Source organism: Nannospalax galili, unplaced genomic scaffold (genome assembly GCF_000622305.1).
Source record: "Nannospalax galili isolate Female #2095 unplaced genomic scaffold, S.galili_v1.0 scaffold843, whole genome shotgun sequence".
NCBI lineage: Eukaryota > Metazoa > Chordata > Mammalia > Rodentia > Spalacidae > Nannospalax > Nannospalax galili.
The window spans coordinates 32902-54450 of NW_008349585.1; the positions used below are offsets into that span (position 1 = coordinate 32902).

Sequence of the window (21549 nt, forward strand, 5' to 3'; positions counted from 1 at the left end):
AAGGGGTCTGAACATGATCAAAATATATTATATGAATTTCTCGAAGAATAAAAATATTTTTAAAATACATTTAAAAATTAAAATAAAAGTATTACAAGTCTTTTCATAGCTAATAGAAAAAGTAGAGAGAACAGTCCTAAGTGATGGTAAGGTTGGCAGATACAGGGGGGCTAGGATACCCATCTTACAGCCTACCTCAGAGGGTGTCTTGGCTGAAACAGCAGCTGTGGGCACAAGATCCACATATGCATTGGAAATGACAATGTTTCCAGTTTCTTGGACCTGAAAAGAGCAGAAGTGGGGGGATGGGAAGAAACAGTTCACTCTGGTAATTTACAATTTCATTAAAGGAAATTCATGTCTTTATTTGAAATGAAAGCCAAATAAAATGAAAGATCAATAAAGTAAATGATAAAATGAACAGACGTGAAGGCTTTCTGATTTAATATAACTGATATTAACTGTGGCTATAGAATCAATGCAGGGAGGGAGGAAGGAAGGAAGGAAGGAAGGAAGGGGCTTTGATCAGGTTCCATCTTCCAAAACACTAACTTAAATGATCTAGGATGGTACCTGGGCACTGGTATTTGGGGGATTTCCTTTCCCAAGCATAAGCATATTAGGAGGGGGGGTGGGGGGGAAGCAGTCAACAGTAATAAGTAATAAGACAGGGCACAACACTTATATAAGGAAGAACTCAAGAGTAACTTTATTCTGTTGATATAGAATAAATTGGCTAAGAACGGATGACACTTTTATTAAGCAGTACTTCTAGGATTTGTTTCAAATCAGAAATATGCATACAAAGTATATACCTAAACATCTTTTTATCACAGCTGTCATTAAAAAAATGTAACTCCTAATCCTTTATTTCAAATTATTCTAGTAACTATTCTTTCATAAAAATTATTGCAAAACAGGCTTATAATCTGAGCACTTAAAAGGCCAAAGCAAGGGGGCTACAAGCTGAAAGCTAGCATGGACTAACTGCACATTTCAGACCATGCTGGACTAAAAATGAGACCCTAGCTAGGCATTATTTACCTCTTTCCTCTCTCTCCCTGTCTAACCCTCCCTCCACACCCTCCCCAGTTAAAGTACCCCCATTTTCCTCATTTCCCCCTCAGCTAGTGTGAAAAAAAAACAGAGGGATTTGTATTGGTCTAAAAATCTATTGAAAAATTACACATACGATATCTCTACATGAGTCCATGTGTATAGCTGAAAGCTACATAACAAGAAACAGTGCCAGACAGGAGAAACCTTCCTTTGAAATGTTGGCCAGGGTAGTCCAAGAGACTCCCAGAATTACACAGGTTATTGCCACAGCCCTTGCTTATGTCCCAGAACTTGAAGGTAAGACCCTTCAGACACAAGATTTTGCGCAATGGCGCTGGAACTGACTTGGAAGCCACCTCCCCTGAAGGCTAGCTCTCATAGTTTTGGAGAGCACTACACAGGGTGCTAAAGGAGAACATCAATCAATGGTCCAATCCCAGTTTTAAGGCCTAATAACCACAACAATGACTGGCACACAAACTATATTGAGGCAGTAGTAGCACTTTTATCTTGGGGGGTAATCAACAGCTACCTAATTGGACTTAAAGTCCACTCAATGGGAGGACACTCATTTGTGGTACTGTAAACATAGTCAAATACACATGGCTGGAGAGGTTATAGATCTTAGAGAAAACCCCAAGGCTGTCACATCCCTAGACTATGTGCAAAATACAGGTTATTATATTTATGAACAAGTATCCCAGTCGCCACTCATCGAAGAAGCTTCTTTTGCAACATGGAGATTATTACAGAGCTCCACAACTGGTCACATACAGAGATTGTCTGTGAATTTCCCAACTCTAAGTGACATATCCACAATGCAACTCTCCACTTTAGGCTCACAAAACATAGTGGAACAAGGGGTAGTGAGAACACTAATGCATCTCTCAACTCTTATCAACGAAACTCCCTCGTGCAACAGACGGCCATGAACACAAAAGGACACAAATGGCTAAAGCATAGAGAATACGAGTCTGCAGAGTGTGGACAGGACTTGGACAGGACTCCTATATTAAACTGCACCCACCCAGGGCTCAGGGACCATTTCAGACGAAAGGACAGAAAGATGTAAGAGCCAAGGAGGAGGTACATGACCATATGGAAATAGAGTCCTACAGGCTCCTGGGACCCTGCTCATATGAACCTACAGCAATGGTGTCAGCATGTACAAGACCCATGCGAACTCAAGCAGACAGAAACCCAGAACAGTTCTTTTCATTTTTTCCTTGTTTCATGGTGCTAGGCTTGAACCTAGGTCCAAGTGCATAGTAGGTAAGTGCTCTGTTACATCCTCAACCAGTTTGTGCATGTTCCCATTTTTAAATAAGACGAGGAACTCCAGAACTGGCAATGAACAGCATTTGCATAATATGGGCAACACCCTGGGTTCAATTCCCAGCACCGCAGTGCCAACAAAAAAAATTTTAGGCAAGACAATTAGAAAATAAAGGAGTTCCAGAATAAGTGGATATTAACAGATATTAACTGAAAGAAGGTTTCAGAGAAAGCCAGTGTGTGTGCACGTACGAGTGGGAAAGAGGCATAAGGCTGGGGAACTGCATGGGATGGGTTTGCTGGTGTATGCCTGCGATACCAGCACTTTGAAGAAGAGGCAGGAGAACTGCAAGTTGCTAGGCCAGCATAGGCTACAGAATGAGACCCTGTTTAAAAAACTCAGAAACTGCCCTTAAGTTAAGGCAGAACTGAGGCCTTTAATATAGGAGGAACTTGCAAAATAAAAGCTGCATAAAGCAAGAAAGAAAATGATGCTGTAAGCAGCTGGAAAGAATACTAAAAGCAGTTATCAATTTATAGAAAAACAATATGGCAGAAAGCGGCCCTGGGATCTGAGTCCAGCTAGGTTTATGTGCCTGCTCAAATACTTGCAATGTGGCCATCAGCAAGTTATTTCTGATATCAAGACTTCCTTAGGAATATAGATTTTCTTATATTTCAATGCAGAGTTGCTATACATATTAAAGACAACACTGCTTACAGCGCCAATAAATAAAAGTTACTACCATTATTACTAGTTATTAAGCCTGCTCTGTGTAATACAGAAGGAATTGACAGAAAATTATTAGCCGGTTTACTATGGCAACAAAAGTTGTTTTTAAACTGTTATTAGTAAAACAATGATTGAATTCTCTTTTAGTGCTATACTAGAATATCACTAAGTCTCCCAAAATTACTTAAATTGACAGGGACAAACATCTTTAATGCCCCGTTGGTTATTATTAATTAGGCCCAGGTTCTATAATACAAGATATTAATTTATAGATTTTTGTGTGATCAAAATGCACATGATTTCTGTCTAGGAAAAAACTATAAAGGATGTAACTTCATTGTTCCCTAGAACATTTACTAGGTTCATCTCTAACTCAGCAAAATTAGTTGGCAATGCCTACATAAATTGTTACACTATGTAAACTGTTGTTGTAATTCTTTTTTGAATTAGGTTATAAGATCTATCATTAATACATTAGAGAAAAAAATTTTAAATGTACATAAGGTATCTTAATTTTACTGAAAAATCAGTATTAACAACAAGAAAACATTCCCCAGTTTCTCTCTCATATAGCCCTATTACTAACCACAAAAATGTCAACAGAGAACAAAATTGCAGTGTGGTAAGGAGGGTAACAAAGCAAATAACCACCAACTCTGAATCATACCTTGGTTTGAAAATGAATTCTGTTTCCTTCCTTCCACATCTCAGTTTCTAGTGTTTGTCCTGGATATACTGGTTTGGCAAAACGAACCTTTTAAAACAAGAGTTTAGGGTTAAAAGTCTTTAAAATGAAACTCCTCTACTTGGTAAATTTTAGAGAGGTCAGAATAAAAGAAAGTAGAGATTTAAATATTAATATTCATAAAAGAAACAAAAATATGAAGAATTAGTGGAGAAAGGGTTCAGAGAGAACTGCATACACTTTACATAAGCTAGTTCTTTGTCTTTCAAAATACAGAATCAGGGCTGGGAACATAGTTCAGTGGTAGAGTGCTCAAATAGCATATATGAGACCCTCCATTCAATTCTCAGCACTGCAAATGAAAGAGGGGAGGGAGGGGAAGGGAGTACTGTGATCACTAAGTAGCATTTTATCACAACAGATCAAAAGCCAAAACCATAATCCTACAGGTAGTTATACGGAGAGCCACCAGAACTTTAAAGCATTCAAAGTGGCACTAATTAATCTGGGGGTTAAAGTCTCAGGAGAGTAAAATATTTCCACATTTTAGATCATAATCTTCTACATTACCATGCTGAATATGTATGCACATTATTGAATAAAAATAGTTGTAATTAAATAAAAACATAAAAATAATTATTAAGGGCAATGCATCAGAAAATGTTCCTTGACTGTTACTTGGAGAATAAACTAATCTTCTGGAGCTATTAAACACTGCCCTATTTCAAATATTCATCTTCTGACTTAAGCAAAAATATTGTAAGCATAAATATTTTCCTTTGTTATTAACAAAATGAGTTTAGAAACAATAAAATCTTGAAATCAACTCCTAAGTACAAAACTAAAATCAAAATGTACCTATCATAATGCTATAGGTATTTATTCAGCCACATTTTCTGTTAAAGTAAATTACAAAGCAGAAATAAAGCAAATCTTAAGTTTTGAAAGTATGCATAGATACTGATATACATCTAATTTATAAAACAATCTAATCTATTAAGACTGTGGCTATGAAATCTTCATGTTGTATGGGTGGTAGAGTTATATATAGCTACAGCAAGGAAGTATGTTGATTGACAACTCACTGCATTATTAAAAATGTACATTACTATAATGCAGTACTTAAGTTATTAAAACTTTTTCTTTGATGATAGAAAAAAAGAACATTCAAAAATTATGTAATAGGGGGCTTGAGAGATGGCTCAGTGGTTAAGGGCACTGCTGTTAGTTCCCAATACCCATGTGTTGGCTAACAGACATCTGTAACTCCAGTTCCAGGGAATCTAATGCCCTCTTCTGACCTCTGTGGGCATTGCATGACAAGGGTGCACTTACATACATGCAGGCAATATACTTACACACATGAAATAAAAATAATAAACAAAATGTTTTAAAATTTATAATAGGGACTGGAGAGATGGCTCAGTAGTTAATGACTGCTCTTGTAGAGGACCTGGGTTTGATTTCCAGCACCCAGATGGTGGCTAACAACCATCTGTAACTCCAGTTCCAGGGAATCTGATGCCCTCTTCTAACTTCCACGGGCACTGTACAACACAGGTGCACTTACACACAGGCAGGCAATATACTCATACACGTAAAATAAAAATAAATAATCTTTTAATTATGTAATAGATACATACCTTAATTGCCTTGAATCTTGATACATCATTATCTGCAAACTGCTGTAAAACATGTCTTGCAGAAAATCCAAAGGTACACAATCCATGTAATATAGGCTTATCAAAACCTAGGAAAATTCAGATAGATACAGGTACTCTTCATATATAAAAACAAAGTATATATTTAGCATTTTTTAAAATTATGTCTTTAAACTGCAATAGCATGAATCATACCATCTACTAAAAAACATAAAACAACATTAAGGGTGGTGTACACCTTTAATCCCACCACTTGGGAGGCAGAGGCAGGCCGATCTCTGTGAGTTCAAGGCCAGCCTAGTCTACATAGTGAGCTTCAGGTCAGCTAGGGCTATAGGGAGACCCAGTTTCAAAGAGACCACAAAAGAAAGAAAGAAAAGAAAGGAGGAAGGAAGGAAGGAAGGAAGGAAGGAAGGAAGGAAGGAAGGAAGGAAGGAAGGAAGGAAGAGAGGGAGGGAGGAACAAGAAGGAAGGGACATACTTTGTAGATAGTACTTCTTAGGAGAAATTAAGATATTAACAAAAAGTTTAAAAAAAAGAATTAATGTTAAGAGATGTGGGAACACAAAGAATTTTTTTTGTTTAGTTTTGCTTATGAATGAAATCATCCACGCTGAGTTATTTCAATGTCCATGTGCCTAAATAATCTCTAACTTTTCAAGTTCCTGCTTGCTCCTCTAATGACCTGGCCCTCAAGATAACTCAACATCCTTCCCCACAGTCTTATTTCTAGACCTTACAACTGATCCGGATTTCAAGATACCAGACACCATTTTCTAAACACTTCCTACCTTTCCACATTCTCTACATAAATATGAGAAATGTCTTTAAAATGCTATTCAAATTACTAGTCATAAGTAGCACTGTCTTTAAGTATATTATTTAGGTAACTGAGCTAATACTTTTCATTGATACACTCTATTTACAACTCACCAGCAATGCTAGCAAAGTTAGGGTCAATGTGTAAAGGATTCCAGTCTCCACTGAGACGGTACAAAGCAGCCTGTGGAGAAAAATTATCACTAGTACTCAGTGTTTTCTGAAAAGGCATTCAATGCAAATTAGGAAACATGGTCAGCTATTAAGTAAAATACATAATGTACCTCATTCGGACTCTGATTTAAAATAAAACATTTCTTACAAAAACAAGATTATCTATAAATAAAAATATTTTAATAGTCTGTTACTAAGATCAGCAGGGTGGGGGATACAGTAGCAAAAATGGACACCAAGAATTACACACCACTGCCCAAGGGGAAATTCCCAAAAAGGAATCTACCAATTTTATTCTCACTAAAACACAACGAAGATAAAGGTTTATAGTCACTTCTACCCAAGAAAATTTATGCTAATTTCCTTAATGTTCTTTTTTTCATTTGAAGCCTATAACATAATACTAGTCAGATAAATTATCAAAGATTTCTAACAAAGTTTCATCTTTCTGACACACAAATCCTGAATATTAGCTCACCATGTAAGAAAAGAGACCAAAGCTTGCCAGTATGATTCAATTTATGCACAGCCCAGATTTTCGCAGTAATAATTTAGTTAGGAATGGGGGGGATCGGCAGAAGGAGGGAGATAGCAACCAGCAAAGTCCTCACACTTCCAGGTCTAAATGTGCAGGTTTCAAACTAGGGAGCACTGTTCAGAACTGACAGGAAGAAATTCACAAAACAGCTATTTACTACATCTTTATAATAATTTACAATTGTCCTTATAACAGTACTCAGTGCTGGGTTGGCCTCAAGACTTTCCCTTTAACAAGTTTGATTTATAGAAAACTTTTCACTTTTAATGGCTCACTATTCTTTCCTGTACTTATGTTCTTCTAATTGTAAATAAATCAATAATTATTGAAACTAGTTACTTACAAGATTCTTATGTTAAAAGTTTAAATGATTATTTTTTTAAAAGCCATGTTTACAAATAGTAAATGTGCATTACTATGTACAATTAAAGCAAAGACATACTTCAGAGCCTCAAAGTTAAGTTGTCAGACACAAGCTAGGTAATTGTTAAAGCTAGGCTTTGACACCAGGGGACTTGGGTTGACACCCAGTCCTATTACTACTAAGTTTCTTGACCATTTAAAAAAATTAATACATTAACACAACTTCCTTTCAGAGAGCAGCTGGAAAAATTAAGTTAGATAAAACTTATAGGGTATTACTTCGATCAAAGTTGGCTATTATCTAAATCTTTTTATAAAGTTTTGGCAACAATGTAAGTCAATGAATTCTAAGGTTAGCACTGGTACTTTATCACACTGATACTTCTTTAAGTAAAAAAGAAGCCATCTTCTACAAAGTCATGTTAGATAATACCAGCAGTTTCATATTAGGCGGTAAAGTTAGCCACCAAAACAAAGATTTGTCATGACAAATAACAAGCCAATTTGCTGATGTCTGAGTAAATTCAACCATTACACAAAATAGGGGTTCCCTACTAAAAAAGAAATAAATATTTTCTACATATTATTGAAGGACTCATTTATCTCAGAAAGAAAACTCAAGTTTTCTCTCATTTCCTTTCTGCACATGTGTGAAAGTCATTACAAATAACAACCAAACAGAAAAAGAAACACAGCTATCTATTGTATTTAAAACCCTCTATATATGCAGAGAAAATTTAATTTGCCTTTTAAAACATCATTAAATTAAACTTAAATGATAAATGAGAAATCTTTCAAATTGGACTTCCTCAGTCCTCCCTCTGAAAAAGTACACAGATCGAGAAGCAGAACAAATAAAAACACAACTAAAAGACAGAGAGCACCACAAACGTCAAATCCTAATACGTTGCAAAATGGGCCGATTTCCAGCAGTGTTGTCACCTGTACATTCTAAAAGGTGCTGAGAGCAGAGGTGCTGGCAGTGCAGAAGTGCACGGAGAGAGAAGAGGAAACCAAGGAAAATCACTCCCAGATAAACATCTACATCATGAAAAAGAACCCTGGAAGATTAGAGCACAAGCTACACACGAAAGAACTATGGAGCCACAGAAAGTCATGTCTCTGGGAGATGAGGATAAAACAAAAATATGTCCTCAAGAGCTGGCTGGTAAACAAAAACGCACCAAGAGGGGAATTTGAGACCCTGAAAGATAAAGAGAACTAAAAAGTCTTTTAAAAATAAAACACCTCCCTATAGTACCCAATTCCTAAAAGCCACCCATTTTAAAAGCTGCAAATAGCACTTTGCTACTGGGAAAGAATAGAGCAACTTCAAATGAGCACTCTCGGAAGCTGGACCAGAAGCTTTATTTACAGAAGGCAACAGAGGTAAGCAGATTTTTTAGTTTTGAAGGACTCTAATTTTCTAGATTGCTGCCAATTACCTTATTTCTCTTTCTTCAGGCACTGCAGAGTGCTGAATCTCTGAAGTCTTCTCCCAACTACTTTCTAGTCTTTTCAGTTCCCACCTATTTCCATTTTGTTTTTCATAGGTTTTTTTTTAACCTCTTCACTATTACTATCTAATTTTAAAGTTTTTGACTGTTGTCTTTCTCTATCATATGTTTTCTTAATAGCAGAGCTTATCTCTCCTATTTTTAAGGTTTCCATTTGGGGATGTATTACTTTTATTTCTTCAGAGCATCAGCATTGTGTATTATTTCTACCCTTCCAGAATCACAGGCTCAGGTTTGCAGTTGGCTATTTCAATCCTTTTGTCAGTGTTTCTCAGTCACCTCTTGGCTAGATGAAGCTCTTCCTTCACGTAAGGGGGGAATGTTAGAGTAGAACAAAGCCCCATTTAAAAAAAAAAAAAAAAGACAGAAAGAAAGCACACAATATTGTCAGAAAAAAGTGATGGGGAGATATCAGATGTATTGGAGGGGAGGAAGGGAGCATGGATTTGATCAAAACACCTTATATGCATGTATGAAACTCTCAATAAAGTTTTTTTAAAAGTTAAAAAAAAAAAAAAAAAGAGCTTCTGGTTCGGATCACCATCAATGTAGCAGCTCAGATCTCAGCAGACCACCAGAGAGTGCCGAGTTCTGGCCTCCCTCTGGCCAGTCGTTACTTGCAAACCTTTCTGTAATGAGTGTCCCTTCTCTGTGTGCCTATAACACTAACTCTACAAATCAAAGTCTTATATTCAGTTTTTCATTGTTTGGGATACGGTGCCTTATGAACTATACTTTCAGACATACAGAAGTATGGGGCATTCAAATTATAACAGGGCAGCAGCATCTTCCATCACTTGCAGTTCAAAACTGCAATCTTACCTGATTAAGGGAGGTGGTGTCTCTCAGTATAATGTCAGGAGGTCGTCGAGGTACGGCTATGGCTTCCTGAAGTCAAAAGACATATGTTCAACTTCAATATGAAGCACTGTGATTCTCTGAACAAAAACTGACATTTGATAAACAACCATGTTTAAATACAATAAATTCTGCAAATGGATAAAAGAGTTTCTTTCTAAAACTTTTTATGTTCAGAGGAAAATGACATTTAAATTTTCCTAACTACTAACTTCTTATAAATTACAATTTCACTGAAATGACTTTTTTCAATATAAAGAATTATATAATCAGATCTATTCTCCAGGTCATAAAGAAAAAAAAAAAAAAGAACAGTTTTTCCTATGTATAAAGATGATGACAACTCTAAGAATTAACAATATAAATGTATTCAGTCTTTAAAATTGGTCTTTTAAGCCAGGTGTGGTGGGGCACATCTTTAAACCCAGCATTTGGGAGACAGAGGCAGGTAGATCTCTGTAAGTTCAAGACCAGCCTGGTTTTCATAGCAAGTTCCAAGCCAGCCAGTGCTGCATAGTGAGACCCTTTCTCAAAGCAAAATAACAACCAAAAAAAAAATGGTCTTTAAAACTCCTTACATACTTTAATTTGCCATGTTAACAAAATAATACATTTTAATCGACTTTTTAAGACTTTTATTATTTTTAGTTATCTTATGAGTGTGGGTTTGTACATGTGAGTGCAGTGCCTATGGAAGTCAGAAGGCATTGGATCCCCTAGAGCTGGTTACAGGTACTTGTGAGCAACCCAAAACAGGTGCTGGGAACTGAACGCGGGTCCTCTGCAAGAGCAGTTATGTGCTCTTACCCACTGAGCATCTCTCCAGCCCCAATAATACACTTCTTCAAAAAACTTAAAATTACTAACCTCACTTAGTGCCAACAAGCAAAACAACTGATAAAAGAGTAGCTTGTATAAAGAATATAAGCACAAATTTATGCTTGATTTAAACCATAGTGTGTGTGTGTGTGTGTGTGTGTGTGTGTGTGTGTGTGTATCCTCACTGGCTGAATTGCATTCAGACAGTTAACATCTACTTTGTAGTTATTTATAACAGAAATAAAACATTACTCATTTTGTCTCTATCATACAAATTTTCTATAATAGAGGCAGCTCTTCTAATTACAGTGTTGATACTTTTTCATTACGAAAATTAATTTTCCATTATTGAAATGCCAAGCTTAACTATATTACCAAATTTATCCCACAAATTTTATTTATTAACTTTTATTTTCAATTATATATACGTGTGTGTCTGTGTGGCGGTCTGTGCATGTGCGTAAGGTACCCACAGAGGTCAGAAGAGGGTGTCAGATCCCCTGGACTTGGAGTTACAGGTAGCTGTGGGTCACCCAATGTGGGTTCTGGGAACTGAGCTCAAGTCCTCTACATGCTCTTAACTGCTGAGCCTTCTCTCCAGCACATTTTTAAAGACTGACCACAGGTATTATACCCCTTCTTTGTCTCTGAAGTATGTAGTGCGTTTTGTAGAATTTACTGGTGTGTTTTCAGTTCATTCTACTAGTTTTGGAGCAATGATATCTGGAGAACAGATTTCACTCTTCAGTCTTATACATGAGTAGTCCTTGAGGTGTCTTCCAACTTTCTGCGTATCTCTTCTTCCAAAAAAATCAATTCTAAACCACATACACAAACACATGTGCAAAAACTATGTAGGATGGGGAATGTTGTCATAATGTTGTTAACTTTGCTTTATTTATTAACATTTGGTTTGTGTATACATAAAATAAGCCAAACCCACCTCAGAAAGACACATTCATTTTTGGAAGCTAGTGAGTCAATATTGAAGAATGACATAATCTGAGCGTATTGGCCCACTCTGGGAGTCTGAGGCAGGAGGACTACCATATGTTTGAGGCCAGTCTGCTGTACAGAATGAGACTCTGTCTTTAAACCAAAAGAAGGGGCTAGAGAGATGGCTCAGCAGCAAAAATGGCATACTGCTCTTGCAGAGGACCCAAGTTCAGCTCCCATCACCAACACTGAGCCTCCCATGCCTCTGGCCTCCACAGTCACTTGCACATATACTGACACACATAAAAAAACAATACATACATAAGATTAAAAAAAAAAAAAGAAGGGTCTGGAACAATGGCTCAGCAGTTAAGAGCACTGGCTGTTCTTGCAAAGGACCTGAGTTCAGTTCCTAACACCTATATGACAGCTATCAAAACCATCTACAACTCTACAACTTCAATTCCAGGGGATCCAGCACCCTCTCCTGCCTCTGTGAGCACTGCACATATGTGGTGCACTTACTACCTGCAGACAAAATACTCATAGACATAAAACAGAAATATTTTTTAAATGGAAGGAAGGAAGGAAGGAAGGAAGGAAGGAAGGAAGGAAGGAAGGAAGGAAGGAAGGAAGGGAAGGAAGGGAAGGAAGGAAAGAAAACAGAACAGTGGTCACTAGAAACAGGAAAAGGAACATGAAAGAAGTGTGATAACGGACACCAGAGCACAGCAGTATGGAGTAATTACTTTGATTTTTCGCTACCACAGTAGAATATAGGTTAAAATAGGTTAAAACAATCTATATTTCAAAATGACTAGAAAAGTATAAAATTCCCAATACATAAAAATGATCAATGTTTGAGGATATGTAAATGCTTTTATTCTGATTTATTACATATTGAACATATATATGTACTTCATTTCCATAATATACCTCCATAAAAAATTATGTCTAAAAAAATGAACATGTCTTACCTTGACTTTCTCTGATGTCCGTTTTCCACCAAAGCCCCCAGAGCCAACAACAAAGACTGAGAACTGATTATAGCATATAAGTTCCTTCCCAGAGTAAGAATAGACTATAAAATAAAGGGGAAGAGAATTAATACCAAAAGATATGCTACTTATCCAAGATAGGCCTAACAATTCCTTTAAAAGTTTCAGAAATAAAGTCAGTTAGTGAAAAGATGTAAAATGTACAATGTCCATGTCTGGATTACAAGACACTTGCTGAGTGCACTCACCACCAGGCTCTGGAAGGCAGAAAGAGCTTTACAACCAGTTTACTCCGAAATAGCAGATTTTTTACTTCTTAAACCTCCCCAACTACTGCCTATATTTCCTTTATTTCATCACAAACATTTCAAGCAATTCCACTGGAAAGTGCAAGCTGCCACACTCAAACCTTGAAGTATTCTGTCAGCATTCAAGAAGAGCACGGACTGTAAAGGAGAAAGTCAGTGGCAATGGGAAGACAGGCATCAACCCAGGACACACACTGGGCCGTGCTGCCACGGTCTATCCCCAGAGAGAAGATGAGCGCCCAATACAAAACCGGCACCTTGTAAATGTTTATTATGTTAACCTGTAAGTCAGTAAATGAACATGGGACCAAGTTAGCAAAAGAACGAAATGAGAGGCTGCCCCTCAATTTAGCCATGTTTTCAGTATGCTTCATATCTAGTTCTAAAACTTGGAATATGATTTTTTGATTTGCAAACTGAGAAAAAAAACTAATTATAAGGAAAAGAAAGTATATTCAATATTCATAGGCACTTATGTTTAAAATGAGACTGTTACCTTTATTACAGGAGAAGATACTGCAACTCATTACCAACTGAAGTTGAATAAATGGAGTAGATCAAGATAGAATAGCAAAAATTTAAAGGAGGTTACTCCAACTTCTATGTTATGTCAGTTTGGGTACAATGAGGAGAAAATGAAAAGAAAACCACGGGAATTCTGACCAAATGTTGGCCAACATCTGGAGACAAACATGAAAACTTAAAAACAGAAAAGATAGAGGAAGAGGAAGGAGAAGAAGAAGTTATCAGGCATAATACTGAAGAGCACCAAAACCATTTCCATATATTAGCAAGAAAAATCAAGGAAAATTTCAAAACTGCACAGTGCAAGAGGACCCTGACTTCAAGGGTACAATTTACAATTTTTCAGTTTTACAATGCTATAAATGCTATATATTCAGTACTAATTGTACTTCAGATTTCTAACTGATTTTGGGGGGGGCGGCCAGGCTAGCAATGTACAGTATGATAATTTCTTCCAATGTGACTGTGAATCACAAGGTGAGCAATCAATCCTCTAAAGTGTGCTGCTGAACTAAAAAGCTATAGAATTTAGTGAGTCAGATGTATTAAAGATGTGTATATACGTGTATGTGTATATGTGTTGCTGGAAAGTGACCCCCAAGGCCTTGCTCATGCTATGCAAATGCTCTACTACTGTACTTTTGTACTTTTGAGACAAGGTCTCACCATTTAGCTCGTTAGCATTGACAGTAATCCTCCTGTCTCAGCATCCAACTCATGCTTTCATTGCATTTTTTGCCTAAGATATTTCAACTTATGATGAGTTTATCAGGGTGCAACCCCATGGTAAGTCAAGGAGCTCGTGTATAATCTCCTATATTTACCAAAAAATGACACATCAGACAATAACTGAAATGTCTACTGTTCCTCATTTCCAAAATTTTGGTGACATTTATTTCTTTTCTTCTTTTGTTTCACTGTTGGTGTTAGGGGTGGTGATTTGGTTTGGTTTGGTTAGGTTTTTTGAGAAAGAGTCTCCCTGTAGCCACAGCTGGCATAGAACTTGATCAGGTTGACCTCAATCTCACAGAGCTCTGCCTGCCTCTGCTCCCAAGTGCTGGAATTAAGGAGTGTACCGCCACACCCAGCGAATATTTTTCTTCTTAAAAGTGAAATTTAAGTATGATGTCTTTAGCTTACCTTTAATTACTAGTATTTTAATGTTTATTAATTCAATATTTATTAAACTACTATAAGTTTTTTTTTATTTGTTTTGTTATGTTTTTTGAGTCAGGGTCTCCCTACAGCTGGCCTGGAACTCACAATGTAGACCAGGGTGGACTCAATCTCACAGACATCCACCTGCCTCTGCCTCCTGAGTACTGTCCTACAGCAGAGAAAATGTGGCTATGTTTTTTAAAACACATTATGAGTTCAATAGACTTAAATGCACAGTCTGGAAATCTAACTACTATCTAGAAGAATCAAGTTCCAAAGAGCTAACACAGAAACTATCAGTAATAGAGTCTGACTGCATCAGTTCAGAGCTATGTAATATATCTCCCATCAAAAACCCTACTCCAGTAGGTATAACTCCTTTTTATGATTTGTGTACAAGCCTCATTTCTCATTTCTGTGCTTTGGTTATGTTGTCTAAACCCACTGAAATGTCCCACCTTCCCTAGCCCTAGCTCCAAGCTACTTTCCGCCCCCTTCCTTATTTTTCTTAGAGTCTATAAAAATTTTAAATGCTTACCTTGCATTTATTTTTCTTCCTTATTTTTCTTAGAGTCTATAAAAATTTTAAATGCTTACCTTGCCTTCTTAAAAATTGGAAAATGAATAGAAACTTCTGAATCAACTTCTGTGGTGAAATATGCTACATACAAAGCTTATCAATCTAATGATATTATAAAAACCGAAAATGAGTTACCATCCATAATAATCACTATGCCTGATCCCTTATCCAGGATGTCAGCAACAACTGCTTCACATTTTAGTTCTCCTAAAATGAAAAGTAAATAATTTCATTAACACACAAAAAAGAATTTAACATGGTTTCTATTTGTTTCAACAAAATTAAAACATTATGGTTTGAAATATTTTTCCTAAACTCACTACAAAAATTTTTTTTTCAATTATCCATAATACTCTAAATCTGAAACATCAATATTTCTGAGAATTTTTTTTTAAATAGCCACTTCAGGGGCTGGAGAGATGGCCCAGCAGTTAAGAGCATTGGCTGCTCTTGCGGTGAACCTGGATTCAGTTCCCAGTATCCATATAGTGGCTAACAACTGTCCATAATACCAGTTCCAGGGAATCCAACACCCTCTTCTGACTTCCACATGCATTGCACCCATTGGTTCATTTACATACATGCAAGCAAAATACTCATATACATAAAGTAAAAAGTATCAAAAAATAATCATCATTTCTAATGTCAGTGATGCCTCCTGCAAGGTCACTCAAGACTAAATGAGCATCAAACCATCATCCTTATTCACTCTCAAATCTCTTTGGTTTCACTGAGACATTCTAATTACTCTTTTCTTTCCTGAACTCTTTATTTCTCATTGGTTAAATTCAGTGAGTCATAAAACAAAAACAAAAATTTAAAAAGATCCTTGTTAGGAGGAAGGAGGAAGATTGGTATAAGGTGGGAGAGGATGGGGTAGAGTGTAAAATGTGACCAGAACATAATTATCAAGAAGAATAAATTCATTCTTTTTTTGTCTTTTTTTTTTTTTTTTTTTTTTTTTTTTTTTGTCTTTTTTGAGACAGGGTCTCCCTGTAGCCCCAGCTGGCCTGGAACTCACTATGTAGACCACGCTGGCCTTGAACTCACAGAGATCCACCTGCCTCTGCCTCCCAACTGCTGGGATTAAAAGCATGCGCCACTACACTTGGCTTAATAAATTTATTCTTTTAAACCCTGATTTTCTTTTTTGTTCTCTTTAAGACTGAATAGGGGACTGGAGAGATGGCTCCGCAGTTAAGAGCACTGACTGCTCTTGCAGAGGCAATACACTCATACACATAAAATAAAAATAATAAAATATATATAAAAAAGACTGAATGGGATTAAGCATCCAATTGCCGAACCATACATCTAGCATCGGTCTTGACTCACAGAAAGCAAACACATGTTAATACTTAAAATGTGCAGAAATAGAAGCTAAATCACAGGAAAAACCTTCAACTTAATCCCAAAGTCTGTGGATGGCTACTTGTTTTTACAGGGAAACAGCAAACACGTGTGCATCTTAGAAACAGCACTGTGGCTACAGTGAGGTGAAAGGCCCTGAGCAGAGCAGGAAAGAAGGCAGAGGACACCAAGAAGGGGAGGGGAAATCAAATCCAGAGAGAAATGGAAGTGGAGGTAGACAGAAACAAGATTTCCAGACATATTGAAGACAGAAAACCAAGTACCTTCATAAGTATCTCAGATGGAAGATGGTAAGTAAAAAGCAAAGCATTACAAGGCCAGCCACCATGTTTGCCTGAACCCAATCTGTTTGCATAACTCTCTGTCTAAAGTCCTTCAGTACCTACTGACTGCCTTCAGAATGCAATTCACAGTTCTTTACCTGACTTTCAGGGCCTATGAAGACCCTTCTTACCTCTCTCTCTCTATTCTCAAATCTTGCTAGACTCCCAACATGCCCTGGAGGAAGGTCAAACTGTTTTCAGTTTCCCTAACAGTCAGTGCCTTTTCCTACTTCCACACATTCCACACAGTGTTCCTCTGCCTGAAATATTGTTCTAATTTCATCTTTACATTGTTAATATTAATTCAACCTTCAGATCTCATTTCCACCCAGAAGCGTCTCCCACTCTCAAGTTCAGCTCCAGGATAGAGGGCCCCCTCTGTGACCTATGCACATCTATACTTCTCCCATTATAAAGCACTGCATAGTGTTCACCATTTCCCAGCTCCTAGACAGGTTACAGTGAGTAAACAAGAGCACTGTAAACAAAGATAAGGCCTTCTTCATGATAATGCCAACCCCTAGCAGAATGTCTGGCACATAGTAGGTGCATAATAACTACTAAACAAGAGAATAATTCCTGACAATTGTTTTCTAAATGTGAAATGTAACAACACTCCATTGTTTTACCATCTTATACTGGACAACATTCTGACATCAAAACAAACAAAATTATAATGAAAGAATAAAACGATGAGGCCAGGGATGTAGCTCAGTTAGTAGAGTGCTAGCCTAGCATGCATGAAAGCCTAGGTTCAAATCCTAACACCACATAAGCTGGCTCATGCCTGTCATCCCAGTACTCGGGAGGTGGAGACAGGAGAATCCCAAGAACAAGGTCATCCTCTGCTAGAGATCAAGTTTGAAGCCAGCCTGGGCTACATAAGACCATATCTCAAAAACAGTATAAATAAATAAATAAAAAGAGAACCACTGGTAAACAATCAATATATTATTAAGAAAAGAAAAAAACTGCTATTAGGTAGTTTGGTTCTCTTCAAAAGAAATGGGAAAACAATGACAAATGTTGTACCTTTCAGCATTGCTTGCTTTATAAAAATCAGTATTAAAACAATCACAGGAATCACAATTGCTACATAATCACTAAGTTTAAAACACATATAAAAATGTTCCTTTTAGAGTTGGAGAGATGGCTGAGCAGTTAAGAACACTGACTGCTCTTGCAGAGGACCTAAGTTCTGTTCCCAGCACCTACATGGTGGCTAACAACCATCTGTAATTCCAATTCCAGGGGATCCAACACTGTCTTCTGACCTCCACCAGCATTGTACCACATGGGTGAATTTACACATATGCAGGCAATATACTCATACACATAAAATAAAAATAATAAAATATCTTTAAATGTTCCTTTCAGTTGTTAATGGCACATACAGCAATATAATAAGCTGGTAGTATTACAAAATAACATAATAGAACTGTTAATGGAACAAAATTAACATACTCAACATAGCTACTAGTTAACATCAGTCTACTCTGATGTCTTGCTGGGTTGGTCTATGCCAGTTTAACACAGGAAGATGGCTTGGGAGGTTAATAATGAGAAAATTAAAATACTGTATTATGCAATTAGTTCATCATGAACTCACCTGATCGAGGAAGTGGTTTATATAACTCTAGGTATTGCTCCCCATGAAGAACCTACGTTAAGACAAATAAATTTTATTAGCAAACGTTCCTGTTCCAGTTTCTGTGAGTACTGCTAATCACAGTGACAGTTTACTATCCACATGACTATGTCAGTGCTCCTCTTGTATTATCCCACTGTGGCCTTTACTTCTTAATCATGCAATTCAGAAATAATTAGCACACCAGACTAAAGACAGACAAACAGATCTTTTGGAGCAGAGAAGATGTATTTGTGTTCTTCCTTAGGATTTATGAATCCCTGCTGACTAATGCCTGATTTGCCAACAGAGACATTAAACTAGACTCTATTCCTGGTACTTTTAATAGTGCCTAGAACATATCAGGCATTCAGTAAATATTTGCTCAATCAAAGTGAACCAATGAGCCAGTGCTGGTAACCTCAGGTCACATATACCAGAGAGGACTCAACTAAAACACAAAGATAAACCTTACAACCATATAAAAGGAAAAAGCATCATCAATGTCAACATTCCCTTTATACTGTATTTAAAAAGTAAAAACTGGGGCTGGAGAGATGGCTCAGTGGTTAAGAGTACTGGTTGCTCTTGCAGAAGACCCAGGTTCAATTTCTAGCACCCACACGGCAGCTAACAACTGTCCGTAAGTCCAGTTCCAGGGGATCCGACACCCTCTTCTGACCTCCACGGGCAGTACATGGCATGAGTGCACCTACCTACAATCAGGCAATACACATAAAATAAAAATAATAAAATAAAGTAAAAACTAAATACACTTTATAAGTAAACAGTCACTTAATCTCAATATAGCAAATACATACATATAGGAAAACCTAAATTAGCCTTCATCCCCAAATAACTATACTCCACTACAGTGGGACAGCTTTCCAGTCTTCCTCCAAATCTAGAAGGGAGAAAAAGAGGGGAACAGGGTGATAGAAAAACAAACTAAGGACTGTCTGCCTCTCTGTGACACGTAGCCTTGAAATTCAAGTGTGGGGAAACTGAGAATCAAATTTCAAGGTGGCTATCACTCTTGGTCACAGAATGTGAACACCATTTTTAAGGCAAGTTTTAAAACATGTTTTGTACTTACATTATCAGAAGAGAACAGTGTGCCACAAATAACATGGGAGAGTGACTAAAACAGCAAAGTGCACAGCATAGACTTCTAGCCTTCCTTCCCATTTCATAAAATATTCTAGTAAAATGGGTTCCCATCTATTTAGATGGTTTGGCCATTAGCAATGGGCTGATCAATCCAATTTGACAAAAATCACAGAAATCTGCTCATAGCTCTCATTCAACAATTATTGCTGGGTTCAAACTATACCTTACTTAAAGAACTGAAGTATACCCTAACACAGAGGTTTTCTTACAATTATATATTCCTGCTTAAAATTCTTTCTTTTGGCTTGAAATTCTCAAATATCACGTTCTGACACTCCTTGGATCTCATGGACCATGCTTCCCAGGCTGTTTTACTAGTTCTTCCACATCTCTTCAACCTCTTAATACTGCAGGGGCCTTAAACTTGGGCCTCTTCTCTACTTAAATACACAGATTAGGTGATTTTTAACTTAGTCCCAACCTTTTAGGCATTACCTAAATGCTAAGGATCTAGGTTAGATTCTTCCTCCCAATTCTAGATATATACACATAACTGTCCCTTCTAAATCTCTACTTGAATATGTAACAGACATCTCAAACTTTCCCAGATCAAACACCTGACAATCCACCTAAAATTAAGTATGTGGACCTAGAGTGATAGTTCAGTCAGCGACGTGCTTGCTATGAAAGCATGAGGACCTGAGTATCTCCAGAGCCCACAGAAAAAAGCCAAGTATGGCAGTGCACACTTTGTAATCACTGCTCGAGAGGTGGACTCAGGTGGATCCCTCGGAGTTGCTGGTCAACCAGCCTAGCCTAATCAGCAAGCTCCAGGCCAATGAGAGATCTTGTCTCAAAAAACAAGGCAGATGTTCCTGAGAAATGACATCTCTGGTTGATCTCTGGCTCCCATGTGTACCATACACGTATGCACACACAACTAAAAGTGTGCGTGTGAAGACAGGTGTGGCAGGGCATATGGCACTCAAGAGACTAATGCAGGAGAATTCCAGGTTCAAGGTCAGGCTGAACTATATAGCAAAATTCTGTCTCAAAAATTGTGAGAGCAGAAAGGGGGATATAATTATACAACTATATATAATAATATATATGCAACTACTATACATATTAAACATACAGTATATTAATAATTATATGTGTGTGGCTACAGTGATGGCTCAGCAGTTAAAAGTACTGTCTGCTCTTGCAGAAGACCTGGGTTCGGTTCCCAGCACCCACATGGCAGCTCACAAACATCTGTAACTCCAGTTCCAGGGATCCAACACCCTCTTCTGGCCTCTGTGTGCATTGCACGTATGGGTACACCTACATACATGTAAGTACATACAGGTAAGCAAAACACACATACACATTTTTTAAATATTTTTTTAAAAAAGAAAAATAATTATATATGTATATATGATTGTATCGACGTAATTTCTGTTGTCCAGAACAAGCATCTTCTTCTCACCATCTCTGACCTTACCCATGCATCTAGCACTTCTGCTTAGATTACTATAATGGACTCCTAAGTGGTTTCTCAAGCTCTTCTGGGCTCTCAATCTCTTCTCCATACAGAAACAAGACTGAATCTGAGAGTGACTATATCTGGTTCATGTCACTCCTCAACTTAAAAGGATCCAAACTGCCTCCCATGCTCATCAAGACTGTAAGCAGAAACCTCTACCATTGACCCAAAGCTCCCTTTTCTTCACACCCATGACTAGACCTTCACTCTAGAGCCAGACTACCCTCTTGCTATTCCAAAACAAGCCAAGTATATACTTCCTCGGGGCCTTTTTATTCTTGTTTTCTCTGTTCTAAATATTCTTCCTCCAGATTCAGTATGCTCCTTCATCACTATTATGAGGTAAAGATATCATATCCATTATATAAATTAGGAAACTGAAGCCTAGAGAATTACAAGTTACAATAACAAGTAAACAGTAGACAGAGTTAACATTATTCTAGGGTTACAGGAATATGTATAATTATTTTCTTGGGATTTCTAAATCAATTTTCACTTCTTTTTTTCTTAAGAAGAAAAAAAGAAGTGAAAATTGATTTAGAAATCCCCTTCCCTATCTGCACCTTTCTATGACCTCCCATCAG

General features: G+C 37.2%; 1 protein-coding gene across 1 annotated transcript in view; it reads right to left on the minus strand.

The window, feature by feature from the left end:
- The window catches only part of Hsd17b4 (hydroxysteroid 17-beta dehydrogenase 4), a 98674-nt gene that overhangs the window by 26230 nt on the left and 50895 nt on the right, over positions 1 to 21549 (minus strand). Inside the window, exons 14-21 of the mRNA XM_008847012.2 lie at positions 18310 to 18361; positions 15142 to 15213; positions 12415 to 12518; positions 9647 to 9712; positions 6347 to 6416; positions 5396 to 5502; positions 3735 to 3821; positions 196 to 282 (exon numbers count right to left, since the gene is read on the minus strand). Of these exons, the coding sequence (XP_008845234.1) occupies positions 196 to 282; positions 3735 to 3821; positions 5396 to 5502; positions 6347 to 6416; positions 9647 to 9712; positions 12415 to 12518; positions 15142 to 15213; positions 18310 to 18361 (645 nt within the window). The remainder of the gene's footprint in view (positions 1 to 195; positions 283 to 3734; positions 3822 to 5395; positions 5503 to 6346; positions 6417 to 9646; positions 9713 to 12414; positions 12519 to 15141; positions 15214 to 18309; positions 18362 to 21549) is intronic.